The sequence below is a fragment of the Phoxinus phoxinus genome (genome assembly GCF_949152265.1).
Source record: "Phoxinus phoxinus genome assembly, chromosome: 5".
Lineage (NCBI taxonomy): Eukaryota > Metazoa > Chordata > Actinopteri > Cypriniformes > Leuciscidae > Phoxinus > Phoxinus phoxinus.
This window is the reverse complement of record NC_136880.1, coordinates 34,740,090-34,756,301: the sequence shown is the minus strand read 5'-3', so window position 1 is coordinate 34,756,301 and position 16,212 is coordinate 34,740,090. Positions and strand designations below refer to the sequence as shown.

At 38.1% G+C, this 16,212-nt stretch overlaps 1 protein-coding gene across 3 annotated transcripts in view; it reads left to right on the top strand.

The window, feature by feature from the left end:
• LOC306997992 (single-stranded DNA-binding protein 2) overlaps positions 1 to 13,696 on the top strand; it is a 69,776-nt gene extending 56,080 nt beyond the window's left edge. The window contains exons 6-18 of one of the 3 annotated variants that reach the window (XM_079611672.1): positions 1,065 to 1,148; positions 3,397 to 3,456; positions 4,733 to 4,799; positions 4,925 to 4,992; positions 6,288 to 6,352; positions 6,462 to 6,507; positions 6,716 to 6,751; positions 7,441 to 7,495; positions 8,037 to 8,107; positions 9,017 to 9,095; positions 9,214 to 9,242; positions 9,339 to 9,440; positions 10,345 to 13,696. In XM_079611672.1, the coding sequence (XP_079467798.1) occupies positions 1,065 to 1,148; positions 3,397 to 3,456; positions 4,733 to 4,799; positions 4,925 to 4,992; positions 6,288 to 6,352; positions 6,462 to 6,507; positions 6,716 to 6,751; positions 7,441 to 7,495; positions 8,037 to 8,107; positions 9,017 to 9,095; positions 9,214 to 9,242; positions 9,339 to 9,440; positions 10,345 to 10,374 (792 nt within the window). In that variant the 3' untranslated portion in view covers positions 10,375 to 13,696. The remainder of the gene's footprint in view (positions 1 to 1,064; positions 1,149 to 3,396; positions 3,457 to 4,732; positions 4,800 to 4,924; positions 4,993 to 6,287; positions 6,353 to 6,461; positions 6,508 to 6,715; positions 6,752 to 7,440; positions 7,496 to 8,036; positions 8,108 to 9,016; positions 9,096 to 9,213; positions 9,243 to 9,338; positions 9,441 to 10,344) is intronic. The other 2 variants (XM_079611674.1, XM_079611673.1) reach the window with 2 other exon arrangements.
• Positions 13,697 to 16,212: the final 2,516 nt, after the last annotated feature.

The window sequence follows — 16,212 nt, the reverse complement described above, 5'->3', positions numbered from 1 at the left end:
TGTATGAATACTGTCAAACTAACTGCCCCTTTAGGGCCTGAGAATGGAGATTGAAGGGCTCTCTGTTGATAGCCATGCCAGTAAGTGGCAGGTTATTATCTTCTCCAAGGTGTCGGAAGTGATTTTTATATATCGCTGTTTTGAGATCCTTCCCCAATGAGGCAGAACTGCAGAGCGACTGTGATTGGCTGAACGCTCCTAATGTAGGTGCACAGGACCCATAATGCCATATGCTTCTCATTCGGCCTTGTTGTTCAGGGGGAGAGAGGAATAGAAGCTAAGCTCCTTTGTTGTGTGTTAGTTATTAGTCATAAAGTCTCATGTTCCTTACAGAATCATTTTGGACTCGAGCTCAATGGCCTGTTGATCATTAATGAACACTAATGGATGCTCTGTGAAATAATTATATAGAGTGACTGAGGGGTTTAAATGGGTTTTATGTGACATTTCGCGGAAAATATTTATTCTCTGCATACAGTACATGAACGCTGCTGGTCTATAAACTAATGTTATGTTTTCTGAAGAATATATGTTTGTGGTGTTTGCTCGTGCGAAACTCTGCATCATAGCCATCATAAGAAAATAATTATCCACTTATCAGCGCTTTGGATCTTTTGTTACATTGTCAACATGAGCTGAGTGTTTAACGTCCCACGATGCCTTGATTTGTTGTGAGGTTGTATGGTTGATGTTGAAATATGAATTTGAAGACTCACTCATCACTTATACATCTGAAACACATTTTTTCTTCAAAATGATGAAGTGGGTCTAACAAATCCTGCCATGTTTTGAGAACTTTCTGATGGAATAACTGCTTGTTTGATTCTCATAAACTGCTGTTTTTCATTGAAATCCACACACTAGCTTTGGGTTTCCCACGTGTGTGTGTGTGTGTGCGTGTGTGTGCGTGTGTGTGCGTGTGCGTGTGTGTGTGTGTGTGTGTGTGTGTGTGTGTGTGTGTGTGTGTGTGTGTGTGTGTGTGTGTGTGTGTGGGGGCTTCGGCAGCAGCAGGCCTCGCTGGAAGGCCGTCTGTGCATCTCTCATCTGCCTCTTCTCTCTTAAAGGGGCCTCCCGGCTCGCAGCCGTCACCACACGCACAGCCTCCCCCACACAATACCAGCAACCCCATGATGGGACCACACGGCCAGGTAAGACACACAGCAATCCTCACACACACACAAACACACACACACACCGTGTCCTTGCTTGCACCCTCGATATACACACGGTCACACTTGCACACATGAGAACCGTTGGCGATGCTGGCATCAACTCGCTTGGGCAAGATGAACGGTGTAAATTACATGGTTATTTTTAATTCTCCGGTTTTTTTTTCAAGTCCTCTTCTTGGAAACATTCACAGAAACACATTCTTTGAACCAACGTTGCAGAATTGTACTTAATTGTCCTCTGTATGGACTTTAGTCAGGGTTGACACCATTTTTAAAGGGATAGTTCACTTATAAACCTTCATGTTTTTCTAAACCAGTTTTACTTTCTTTCTGTCTGTGAATCACAAAAGTAGACATTTTTAGAAGACTTTGCTGGCAAAGTCTTTACATCTACAATGAACAGAGACTGAAGCTTTTAAAGGGTTAGTTCACCCAAAAAGGAAAATTCTGTCATTAATTACTCATCCTCATGTCCTTCCAAACCCGTAAGACTTTCGTTCATCTTTGGAACACAAATTAAGATTTTTTTAATGTAATCAGAGAGCTTTCTGTCCCATCGTTGACTGCTACGCAACTACCTTTTTGACGCTTAAAAATATGAACTTTTTGAAGCATCAAAGGGGTAGTTGTCTAGCTGTCTATGGAGAGTACAGAACTGTATCCTGAAAATATCTTCATTTGTGTTCCGAAGATGAACGAAAGTCTTACGGGTTTGGAATGACTGAGGGTGAGTAATTAATGACAGAATTGTACATTTCGGGTAAACTATCCCTTTACGACAGAAAGAACAAACAAGTACCATAAAAGTATGACAAAAGTGACTCTTGTGCTATATATGAAGTCCTTTGAAGTTGTACAATCGATTTGTTTAAGAAAAAGACACCACAATAAAGTTATTCCCTGAAAGTCTTGATATATCCACCTAGTGTTGTTTATGAGAGAAGTACCAATGTCTGATTCGTGAACAAATGGTTCTTTTGAATCTGATCTCTTCAAAGAAACAGTTGATCTAGTCTGAATGATTTTTTGTTTTTTGAAACAACTGAAAGAAAGGCTGTGTGGAATAGAAGTACAGTTCAATAGGTTGTACTGTTGTGTACAATACAAGTGGACAATACAAATCTGGTAAACATGCAGTTGTGAAAGACTGTGCATCCCTCACATCATTGGGCGTATACCCTAAAGTCCATTCCTCCTTTGTCTTCTCTTTCTTTTTTCTTTTCTTCCTCCCTCTGTTTCTCTATATTGGGAGTGTGAAGTATCCTGTATACCTCCCACCCCCTCCATAGAGTCGACTCCCTGCGAACAGGATAAATAATTCAGTCTCCTCCTTGTTCTTGGAGATGGGCCTCCACTCCTGGGCCGCACCCCATCCCCCATCAATAGCACATTAATATTGTAGAGCCTCCCGCCACACAGCGCCCTCACAAACACACACACAAGCACACTGACTGCGCAGAAACCAGAGGGACTGCGCGTGGATGTGCACCCACAAAACACAGCGAAACCTATACTTATCAGACACTTCCACTTCCTTGCTCCTGGAAAAAAAACAAAAAAAAAGACACACTGCATATTAGAGCACTACGGTTGTACAACATCTTCCTACAATGGTAAAATCACTCCAATTAGCTGTAAAAACACATGCACACACACACTTGCAGCCTATCCCTCATCCGTTCAGCGCCGACATGTTTCAACAGAGCCCTAAAAGTTGGCGAGAGTCTCTCGGGAAGCTTCCCACAGGCCTTGACCACAGAAGTGGCATCGGGTTTCATCTCTAGACGCGCAGCCACACGACTCTAATGGTTTGTATGTCAGGACACAGGCACGATACTGCCCTCGTTTGGGTTGTTGTGGTCACTTTCCTTCCTGACCAGACTTTCACTTGAGAAGCGTCTAAGTGCAGCCGCTCGAGGTCTGACTTTCCTGATGCTTTCCTATGCGTTTGTCGAAACACCACAAGAGTGTATGTGTGTGCATGTTTAAAAGGCAGAATGGGAGCATTCTGTGTTGACGGACAGAAGGAGAGATGTCAAATGTACATATTTGATGGCATCTTGTGTTGGCTTCCGCTCTCCGTGCATCTGTCTGTCCATTCCATCTGCTATAGCCTGGCCTGCTGCACTCATTCATTCTGGTCTATACAATGCTCTCGCGTTCTCTTTAAATAGGGCAACATGTTGCTAATGACTCCTCCTTTTTTCTCTTCTTCTACTTCTAGCCTTTTATGTCTCCACGGTACCCTGGTGGACCACGACCGTCTCTTCGCATGCCAAATCAGGTACGGAAAACATCATCACACGCGCTGTAGTTCTTCCATTTTTACACACATCTTCAGGCTCACCACAGGCAGGGAACAACCTGGAAATGTTGGGATATTTTAAGGGTCATTTAAAAGTCATGGGAATTTCTATTCTGAATATATTGTTTTGTTGTTGTTTTTTTATAATGTGTTATAAAAAGTGTTGCTGTTGTTTACTAAGACTAAAACCATTCAATAGTTTTCAATAATTGAAATGGTTTTGTTTTAAATCAAATATAAATAATAGAGGAAAAACCTTGGCAACTAACTGAAATAAAGAAAGTGTAAGTAAAAATAATTAAAAGTAACCAAGCTAAATAAAAAAAATAAAAAAATAAAAGAAACTGAAATACTTAATAGCTAATTAAAAATATTAATAAATACTATAATAGTATATAAACATTACTAATAATATGACACAAATGTCATTGATATGTATTGGTCAGAATGCGGGAATCCTAACAGTGGTGTATATATATGTGTATATATTAGGGCTGTCAAAAGATTAATCGCGATTAATCGTATCCAAAATAAAAGTTTGTGTTTACATAATATATGTGTGTGTGTACTGTGTATAATTATTCATATATATAAAAACACACAGAATCATGTATACATTTAAGAAAAATTGGTTATATTTATATATAAAATATTTATATATAATATAAATTATATAAATGTATATAAATGCAAATATTTCTTAAATATATACATGAATGTGTGTATTTATACATAATAATTATACACAGTACACACACATATATTTTGCATACACAAACTTTTATTTTGGATGCGATTAATCGCGATTAAAATTTTGACAGCCCTAGTGTGTGTGTGTGTATATATATATATATATATATATATATATATATATATATATAATATATATTCGTGTGATGTTTGTTTTAAGATTTTCTTGGATTCTATTTTCATTCATTTTATTCATTATACATTTGAATGGCTTTGACTGATACATCAAAGCCAGTTTGTGATGTTTCTGGTGTTCTAGTGTAAAATAATGTTTCGAACCGATGTACTGTAGCAATACTAGCATATGTAAAATATTCAGAGGCTAATTGAAGTAAAAAAAAAAATTCCATTGAACATTTCCATTGAAAGTAAAAGGTGGAAGGACATTTTCCTATTCACACTGATCTAATGTAGATGGGTCACATCCACTGTATCCACTGATATGATATGTTTTCTGTGAAACCTTCCATGTCTTTCCTTGACCTTCATTCATTTTCCTCCTCAGCCTCCTGTAGGGGTTCCAGGATCACAACCACTCCTGCCAAACAGTTTGGACCCAACCAGACCTCAAGGTAGCATCTTGGTCCGCTCGCCCCCACTCCAACACTTCATAACTACAGAGCCCTTTACATGCGGATTGAAGAATGATATCACCTGTGTAATGACTCTAAATCTAAATAAATCTAATATTTTCCAGGACATCCTAACATGGGCGGTCCAATGAGAATGAATCCTCCCAGAGGGATGGGTGGCATGGGCCCTCAGGTAGGCACATAGTTTTGCTCTCTTTTTACTCGTTTATCCTCTGGTAGTCGCCCCAAGTCAAACGCCACAGGACTAAGACAGTCTGAAGAACCCTGTTACTCCTCTTTACTCACCTGTGCTGAAAGCAGAGTTCTCCTTGCTTCTCTATCTCTCTCTGTCCTTCTTGTTCTTGGCAAGCGAGGTGCTGCACAAATCGGCAGCTGGTGCAGCATCTGTTCGACAAATTGGGTAGAGCGCAGAACAAAGGCTCGGGTTAGAAAGAAGCAGCCTCAGGCCCGAAAGGCTCTGTCACATTTTGCCCTCCACCCACGGGCAGCCAGACAGGTGGGCCGCCGTCTGCCTGAGCAGGACTTCGTTAGCATAGTGACAATCGCTTCCCAACCTGTTTGGTCGGATCCCCACCGCTACGGACGACTGGTTGACGAGCAGTAATTCCTACACTGCGCCATTGCCGAATCATCAGCACCACAGCAAAAGGGGAAAAAATCCCCCAAATTGTGACCTTGTACTCTGAATTGAAAAATATAGTGTACCCAAATAATGCCAAGACAACACAATTTTCAACTCAGTGTGCATTTTATTTATTTATTTTAATACATTTATTTGTATGTAATTATTCTTATATATGCTATTATATTTTCTTTTACATTTTATTGTAATTTGTATTTAATTTAAAAACAAAAAAATATTTATTATTAATTTATAATGTATATCATTTTATAATTTTGTAAAAATATAATTGTATATATAAGAATTATATACAAATAAATGTATATAAATATTTTTTAAATATTTTAATTTAATAAAGTTTAATAAAAATGTAAAAATAATTATTAAAAAATTATTATTATTTGTGTGTATATATATATATGAGAATAATTGCATGCAAATAAATGTAGTAAGCAGATAAATAAATGTATTAATTTAAACATGTTTTAATTAGGTTCATGTTATATTGGGTATGATTTAAGTATTATAATTGTGTGTGTGTATATATATATATATATATATATATATATATATATATATATACACACACACACACACACACACACACACACACACACACACACACATATTTAATTTTAAAATGATTTATTTGAATGTATTTATTTGTATGTAATTATTCTTTATATACAATTAGAATGATATAAAATTTATTTATTAATGTATTTTTTTTTAATGCAGTGACACTGGTGAAGGTTAATACTGGATTCCAACCCAGACTGATTTTAATGGTTCCATAAAAGTGATTGTTGAAAAGTTTGTGTTTGTGTTTTCTATGCCCATTGCAGAACTATGGTGGTATGAGGCCTCCTCCAAACTCTCTCGGTGGTCCAGGCATGCCCGGAATGAACATGTGAGTTCTTCTGCATGAGATCACTCCCTGTCGCCATTTATTTAATCCCTTTAAATCATGTTTGTTAACTTTTTTCTGTCTCTCTTCTGTTTTTCTATCCTTTGTACAGGGGACCTGGAGGACGTGGCCCCTGGCCAAACCCCAATGCTAACTCGGTAAGTTCATACATACTGTACGCTGTTATCTGCATGCAATTTTGTGGCTGCAGACAAAGATGTGGCATGCATTATTGCTGCACTGGCCTGGTGGTTTATTATACCAAAGATTATTATATTCAAGATATATTACCATTAAGTGGTGGAGTTTAATGTTTTATTCTCATCAAAATAAACTGCATTCATATTCTTTTGCTTGGGTTGACAGATAGCATACTCCTCCTCGTCTCCAGGCAACTACGTGGTGAGTACCAAACTGTAGTCAACATGAAATCATAGTGTAATTTTTTGTAGTATATATAAATTGTTTTATTGCATAAAAAAAGAAGCAACTTACAAGCTGTCTTTGTAATATTTAATCAAAAAATAATCTAATTTTGTTCATGCAAATCAGAGACAAATCAAATTAATCGCATCTACAATAAAAGTTTGTACGTGTGTGTGAATACATACTTTTATGTTAGTATGATGCGATTAATCGTGATAAATAGATTTGACATCACTGTCTCAAAAGTGTGTGCCAGCAATTTTTCAGTAAGAAAATAGTATAAAATTGGTTGCGAATGTACTTCCATATTGACCATTCAGAGAGCATGTTGTAGAGATCTTTTGCTTCTCCCCTCGTTGTCTTTAGCTAAAAAAAAAAAAAAAACCTGCAGAATGTAGTGCTTCCCTTTGGAAACTAAAAGCTTAACTAAGCACATATTAAAGTTTCTAAATGTATTGATTTTACTTGAGCAATTACTATCCGGCTTAGTTTTGCTCCTAGCATTGCCTCTCTTAAAAGTAAAATATCTGCACATTAGTCAAAGCGGCTTAATGGCTCCCCCGTGCCTAGTGTTTCTTTGTTTAAAAACTGCTCCTCTGGTAGTTCTGATACTGTTTCACTCTAAAAAGCTAGGCTCATGTTTGTGCGCGTGTTTCCTCCCTCAGGGTCCTCCAGGAGGAGGTGGTCCACCAGGAACTCCCATAATGCCAAGCCCAGGAGGTAGAGTAGATCTGTTCTGTCGCTCCCCCTTCTGCATGTCATTCACACACTACACACTTGCTCTCACCTCGTCTCTATAATCAGCACAGCCGGAAACGGTTCATGTCTCTCCAGGAAGAAAGATGCTCAGCACTTCACAAACACCCTATTTAACACCCTCTCTCTCCCTCCCTCCCTCCCAGCAGCCAATATCACTGCAAGGTTACCTGCACTTCCTCTGGCAGGAAAACAAAACATGTGACTTCAGCTCCACCCCTCCCACTACGTTAATGTAATTCCACTCCAAACGCTTGTGTTTGTGATGTTGAACCACAGATTAAGGGTGTGAGCTGTGTTTCCCTCCCTCCCTCTTTCTCTCACACTCGTTCTCACACACAAGCCATAAATCATTAAAGGAACACATTTATTATGGTGATTAATCCAGTCCAACCATGTTCTGTATTGATCTAGTGTGCTGCTAAAGCATTGGCGATCTGGTCTCTTATTTGGAAGAAGTTGTGCAGGTCTGAGAAACAAAGCCTTCTGCTCTCTTCTTTTCTAGACTCCACAAACTCCAGTGAAAATATCTACACAATGATGAACCCTATTGGACCCGGAGGAAACCGACCCAATGTATGTATTTTCCAGAGCAATTCTAAGATTGTTTCAATGTTTTTTAAAAGAAATGTGAAGAAAGTCACCCCAAACTTTTAAACTGTAGTGTAATATCTCTCCACGTAATGAATTTTTGACATTTGTGGTGTTTTTCCAGTGCCACAGCTACATATTTTGATTCACAAGCATTTTATGTCTGAATTATTATACGGCAGTTGAAAATACTGGATTCTGGTTGGTCAGATATCTGTGTATCATGACTGCTACGCTGTATAATTGGCTGTTTGATTACCTTTGCAATACAGATTGTTTCAAAGCTACAGTAACAGGAAAACAATGCATTTCTGCTGTTGTTCAGTTCCGTGTTGATTCAGTTCCGTTGTAAAGAGCATCAATTATTAAATTAGTTAATTTAATCTATAAAGCAAGAAATGATGTCATCGTCCAGCTCAGTTCAGTTCTCATACAGCAGCGTCGGTACAGTCAGATCAATAATATTGTTGAATAGCTAGTGCTCATAACACTCCGTGGTCCCTTTCTTCTTACATAATATGATTTGAGCTCAAATTAATATTTCATGTACAATTATTTATTTATTTGCTTAAGTAGTCATGTAATAAGCTTGATAATGCCAGTCGGTCGTTATCTCAGAATAAATCCCTTCAGTGTGATTTAAAACCTGTCTGGATTTATTTGTAATAATGAGCTCCTGATTGTACATATATGCCTGACTTATATTAATCCTAAATGTCACATTATGATCATTGTTTTCATAAAAATCCATGCATGCTTTCAGAGAAATCAAAGGGGACATGTTCATCCTTTTCAAAATGTTTATATCTTGAATTCAATAATTGACAGAGTCGTATTGTACACAGGCCAGTGGATGTGGATGGTTGTTTGAATGTGATTGTTTCTGTTTCTCAGTTCCCAATGGGTCCCGGTCCAGATGGACCAATGGGCGGCATGGGTGGCATGGAACCCCATCATATGAACGGATCGTTAGGTAAGCATTAAGACTGCACTATTTTATTACACTGCATCAAAATAATGTCTAAATATGATTAATGAGCCACAAAAGGCCTTTTAATAATAAAAACATTTACTATGTTTGTTTATTTCAGGCTCTGGTGACATGGATGGGTTGCCAAAGGTAAGGAAGGTTTTAGTTTGCCAGTCAGTATTTTTTTTCCCTAGGTTTTCACACCTCATTCTCAACTGTCTTTGTCTAACTTCTCTTTCGCTGCAGAACTCCCCCAACAACATGGCAGGCATGAACAACCCACCGGGCACACCGCGGGATGACGGAGAAATGGGAGGCAACTTCCTCAACCCATTCCAAAGTGAAAGTGTGAGTAGATTCTGACCCAAACCCAAAGACCTGCCACTCCCCTCACCTGCCAGTCATATACACTACTGTTCAAACATTTGGGGTCAGTACGATTTTTTTGAGAGAAATTAATACTTTTATTTCGCAAAGACACATTAAAGTGATCAAAAGTGACAGTAAAGACTTTACAAAAAATTCTTTAAAATAAATGCTGTTCTTTTTTTATCAAAGAATCCTGAAAAATAAGCATCACGGTTTCCACATTAATATTAAGCAAGACAACGGTTTTTAACATTGATAATGATATGAAATTTTTCCTGAGCACCAAATAAGCACATAAGAATGATTTCTGAAGGATCATGTGACTCTGAAAGTTTAGTAAAATACAGTAAAATACATTTTAAAATATATTTGAATAAAAAAACGGTTATTTTAAAATGTCACAATATTACTGTTTTTGCTGTATTTTTGATCAAATAAATGTAGTGTTGGTGAGCATAAGAGACTTCTTTCAAAATCATTAAAAAAATCATACTGACCCCAAACTTTGGAGTGTTAGTGTAGCTCCGCCCAGCAGGCACTCAGAAGGCCTCACATACTGACCATGTTACTCAGAACAGAACTGAATATCCAATCGGTGGCAAATTAAAAAGAGTGATAAAAAATTATTTGATTTGTTAGTGTTACTGATTCAGTCCAAGAGTGAGTGCTGGAAATGGCTTTTGTTAAAAAAAGACCAGCAGTTTCCCGGACATTTATTTTGACAAGTTTTCTGTCCTTCGGTTACTGCTTTGTCAACAAAATCATGCATTTTCTTGCTGTATTTTGGGACTGTGATGTCATAACCATCTTGTATTTGCTCTGTGTGGAGTTCTCATAATCTCACCTCCGATATATCCCCCCACCCCCCCTTCTCTCTTTCCAGTATTCACCCAACATGACGATGAGTGTGTGATTTCTTCTAGTTTTATCATTTTGTTTGGGGTTTTCTTTTTTGTTTCGTTTTCAAACCCCTCTCCGACTGCCCCGTTCCTTTTTAACCCCGTCCCCTCTTCACGTCGATCAACCCCCGGCACCCTCTGCCCATGGAACTCTGGCTTTTTCTGCACAGCCTTCTGGGATGCCCCACGAGCAGAGGACTCACATGAAAGTGGCCCATCCCAGCTTGTGCAAAATGGCCAGCGGCAACAGGAAACAGCCCCAGAGCCACAGGAAGAGCTTGTTGACTGAATCTCCCTGCCTCCCGGACTTCCTCTCTGGTTCAGGACACTAACGGGGCTCAACACACATATGAAGGCAGGTGTGTGTGTGCGCGTGTGTGTGTGTGAGCAGCTTCACCGGGCTGCACACTTTATGATCTTTATGAACTCACTCCACTTTTTTTTTGATTGATTTTTTTTATTTTTTATCTTGAATGGATGCAGTCGTTTTTACAGTGGAAAATATCTGCACCTTTTTCCTCCATTTTATTTTGTAAATGCAAGAGGAAACTCATTACGATGGGTTCGGCAATGAGCGTTTTCATTATTCTGTGTATGTATTGTATTATTATCAATTGTTGATTTTATTTTTATTAATATTGTATTGATGGTTATTGATTAGGTTTTAATCTTTTTTTTTTTTTTGAAAGGGGCACATTGTATGTATGTAAACCATGAATTTGACAGAAAAAGCACACATCCATAATGCACAATAACGTGGCATGACTTTAGCAGTAAGTCTACACCACGTTTTGTGTTTGCTGTGAAATCTTACCTCCCGCAGATTAAAAAGGTAGCGCACCTTTTATTCTACGTCTCTAGTATACAGGTTTCATTGTCCCTGTTGAGTGAACGACCAAGGCCAAGAGGTGCGAGGCCCAAACCAGCAGCGACTTTAACTTCTCAGACCAGCCTGTGTGTCTGACAACACGTTTTGGAGTCTCAAACCATCTGTAGAGAGGAAGTGATGTCATACCAGAGCCGAAAACATGCAGTTATACTAGTAACCAGTGCTAAACTTGACTCAAACACATGACACCGTGATTCACACCTTATTTATTTGTTGTTTTTGTTCATGAATTGATTTATCGCGCACACGTCTCGCATGCGACCCGTCAGGACATATTGTACACATGTAAATATGCCAGTCTAAGATACCTCCTGAAGATTTGTATCGTTCTGTCCCTCGCCAGAGACCCACATGCTTTCCTTTTGCATGAATCTGAACAGGTCACATGACATTTCACTACAAATGAGGTTCCCGTTGGCTCGGTGCTCAATATACTGAATACTTTTTCAGGTGTGGAACAAAAACCTCCTCCTCAAACACATTTTGTTAATTATGAGCTCTATATTACACCCAAGAGTGACGCACACACGTCCTGAAAAGTGAAGCCAAAACATTTTGATCGCCCCCTGGAGGTTGGCTGCAGTATAGGTCGTAAACCCAGCCCTCTCCATGTAATCGGACTAAAAAAATCCAATTACACTTTAAGTAATTTTTTCGCATCACGCTTGACTTATGTTCAAGTGTTTGTTTTTCCAGTAAGTTTTGTTTTAGTTTGCGGTCTACGGGAGTGTGGGCGGGACCTTGATACCGCGGCCCTATCTCAGGATCACTACTGCGCAGACTCGGGCTCCAAATGACCTATTTGGGGCATGATGTCAACGGCCATTTCTGGGTTATTTTGGCTTCATTTTTCTACAGTGGAAGAAAGTGGAGACACGTCGTCCATCTTTTTTTACAGTCTATGATTACACCGAATATAATGTGCAAAAACATGCGATGTCCGCAACATCCAGACCTTTTCTAAACTTATGAAATGAAGGGTCAGTAATATGACATCCAGGGACTACTGAATGAGGGATATATGAGCTAAATGTGCCCGACAGCCCCCCCTCCCCCCTCTCTCTCGTTTTGTCTTTTGCATTGGGTATATCTGTTGTGTCCTTTAAACAAAATGTGTTTTTGGAAATCTCAGTGAAATGGTTATTACTATTAGGGGTCAGAAGGAACCGGTAAATATCAGAGCTAAATGCTAAAATCCTCCTGCTGATTATACACACACACACACATTACTCACTCAGCACCTGTTTTTCAGTTCTCCACGGCTCAACGACACGATGTACACCGAGAAACACACATTTATACAGTGTTTATCTTATTTTATTACTTTCTTTCTTTGTAAATACTGTAAAATGCATTTTGATATCATTGACATGTTTTGATATTTCAGTCACTACCAATGAATACTACGAGATCTTGGGGGTAGAAAAAAAAATGTAAAGAGTCGCCATTCTCTGTCCTTGACTCTGTCCCATTGTACAGATGTACTAAATCATGCAAATGTAAAGATTTTGTCAGCCTCTACTTAGTAAACGACGTCTGAGCGCTCATGTTTTAGGAAAGTAACCAGTACCGTTCGCTCCTCGTAGACCAGACACACGGGAGGACGCTTGCGGAGGGCGGAAGCCTCGCGATGCATCCGTTCTCTCTCGGACGTGTCCTCACTTTGCACTTTCCAGACAGCAGCCCACCTTTTAACACATTGCCTATATGGACATACATGAACACAGGAAGTCGTCTCTTTATGTGCAAAAGGGACCACGCATCGCAAACTTTACTATGAAGGATTTTTATCTATTTAAATTTTAAAAAACGAACAAAAAAAGGGTGAGGATTTAAAAAAAATAATAATAAAACGGAGGGAAGTGTCCTTCCCGTTCTCTTGAGATAGTGTTTTCTAGGTTGCAGTCTCTCTTCTCCTCGGCCAGTCCTCTGTATGTAAACCACTCACGTCGTTGGCCATCTCTGTAATTCTATTGTGACGCTGTACGATACTGTAACATTAGCGAGGAGACGAGGTGCGGAGGGGCTTCAGATGTGGGAAAGGAAAAAAAAAATCCTCCACCGTTGTTCTTTCTGGCAAACGAAAAGCAGTATTGAGTATAAAGCAGTCTGTCTCCTGGGTTTGCTTTGTATTTCATGTTTAGGGTAGTTTGGATCCTTGTCTTAGGGACTCTTTCTGTCTTGTGTAGTAAATTAAGATGTTCTTTGTATGTTTCTTTATATTGTAAAGTTACTTTTAGATTTAAAAGTTGCTTATTAAAAAAAAAAGTGCTTCAATAATGTATTTTTTTGCTCTCTCTGATTTCTTTTTTTCATGGAGTTGTTGCTTATTTTTTTGCTTGTCCCTTCGTTGTAGATACAAATTTAAGACTAATAAAATAACATAACCCCTTTTACCAAGACTTCCTGCTCTCCCAGCTTTTAATTTATTAAAACCATTTATTTTGAAATGTGTGTTCTTTTTATGTGTTCTGTTCACTGCAGCTGCTTACATACACTACCGTTCAAATGGTTTTTTGTCTCTTATGCTCACAAAAACAGTAATATTGAGAAATATTACAATTCAAAATAGCTTTTCTATTTGAATATATTTTAAAATGTATTCCTGTGATGACGAAGCTAAATTTTAAGCATCATTACTTCAGTCTTCACTTCAGTGTCACATGATCCTTCAGAAATAATTTTAATATGCTGATTTGCTGCTCAAGGAACATTTATATCAATGTTGAAAACAGTTGCGCTATCTTGTGGAAATTGTGATTTTTGTTTCTCGGGATTCTGATGATTAGAAAGTTCGAAAGAAAAGCATAAATTTGATAAAGAAATATTTACTGCAAAATAAATATCTTTACCTTAAATTTTTAGCAATTTAATGCATCCTTACTGAATGGCTTCGTTACAAAAAATTGTTTTAAATGGTATTGTACATTAAACACTTAATGAGACATTTATGTTTTTCAACAAGGATGCGTTAATTTGATCAAAAGTGTCACTATAGACTTTAACATTGTTACAATGTAACTTTTGAACTTTATATTCATAAAATAATCCTGTTTACAGCATTGATAATAATCAGAAAAGTTTACTGAGCAGCAATAACTCCATTCCTGGAGTAATGATGCTTTATATTCAGCTTTGCCATCACAGGAATACAATTTAAATCTATAAAAATAGGGAAAAAAAAGCTATTTTAAATAGTTAAAATACTTAATAATATTACTGTTTCTACTGTATTTTTGATTAAATAAATGCAGCCTTGGTGAGCATAAGAGACTTCTTTCAAAACTTTTCAAAACTTTTGAATACATACACACACACACTTCTGTGAGCAGAAACATTGTCACTGTGTGTGTTATGTGGACAGTGCTGGTGAGGTCGGTTCTGTCACAGGTTTCTTGTTTCATCCTCTCTCTCTCTTCCCCTGAGAACTGAGTGTACGGCACCAACATCAATCTCCCTGCAGGAAGTGTCCTCTCTGTGTGGCTGAAGAGGAGGATGGCCGTTATAAATCACCACTGCTTTTCTCTTAGGAAAGCGTGTGAATATTAATTAATACGGTGGAACAGCGACCCTTGGGCCGCAATTAATTTCAATTGAGCGGTGCCAGCGAGAAGTCATACAAACAGCATTAATGCTATTAAGTCTCCAAGGTTGTGATGTCCCTGAGGTATAGAAACATTTAAACTCCCAGCTTATACATGAGTCTCGTCATGAAAAAGAAAGTGCTGATTGAGACGTCGCCTCCATGTAGATTTACCAGTGTCCGACATATGGGAAACACTGCAATGCCAATTCATTATTAAAAAGGGTTTTGAATTCGTTCCTCAGATGTCCATGAGCTCTGAATCATGTTTAAAGTGGGCTACACAAGGTCACAATATTTTCACAACAATTTTTTTTAATGATTTATCATTATCTACTAAACTACCATTTGTACTAAAAGCTTCAGCCTTTAGGAAACATGAATGAGGTCATGACACTTTGCGCAGTTACTTAAAAATAACATTACTATAAACAGTTAACTATACAGATTATGTGTTTGGATTTTCTTTTTAAATGATATGCATAGGCCAATTCTAAAGCTTATTATGGTCCACCTACAATAATTAAATAGAAGTAACATTGATATTATGGACCATGTCTGATCTTTTTATTGCACATCCTTGGTGGTATTGGCTTATTCACTAAAAAAGGTCCCATTGAGTATAGCGTCAGGTCGGGGGAAGAAGATGAGGTGAGGCAAAGCGTATCTAATAGCAGCTATAACTTTATTAACAAAACAAAAGAGCCATAACACGAGAAATCAATGTAACAGTTTGCTAAAGCACAGCCAACACCAGACAATGAACAACTGAAACTGAGGACTATGGCTGCATCAAAATAACACTTCCCGGCTATATAGTAGGTGAAGTAGTGTGTGACAGAAGAAGTATGTCCGAATCACAGTACTCAAACGAGTAAGTACGCAGATGTCCTACTACTTTCGGCGAGATTCTGAAGTGTGCATATGATGGACACATTTTATTATCCCATGAGGCCACGGGAAAGGTTTTAAAAATGGCATGCAGCGAATCGACGCAACTGACGCTGGTAGTTCATGTGATAATCATAATGAAAACATGGTGAATGTCCGGATTACATTCATAATACATCCATTAATACTATAAATGTGCGCAAAGTTACCGGATAGGTATAATTTCTGTCCCCAGGATGAAAATTAACTCTAAAATATATTTTATTATTAAGCAAAGTGTCCTGAACATATCAGCAAATTTGAAATGTATAAAACAAAAGTGGTTTATTCAGTGTAGTGAAGCCTCTTCTCCATTGACATCCATAAAAAATAAAAACGGCCTATGGTCTCCTTTCCTGTGTAACGTTAGCCCAACAGCCGCAGCGTTAGCATTAGATGTTACGCTTTTTTGGCTAAAGGTTGCTATAGCTTTGGTTGTGTCGCTTCCAG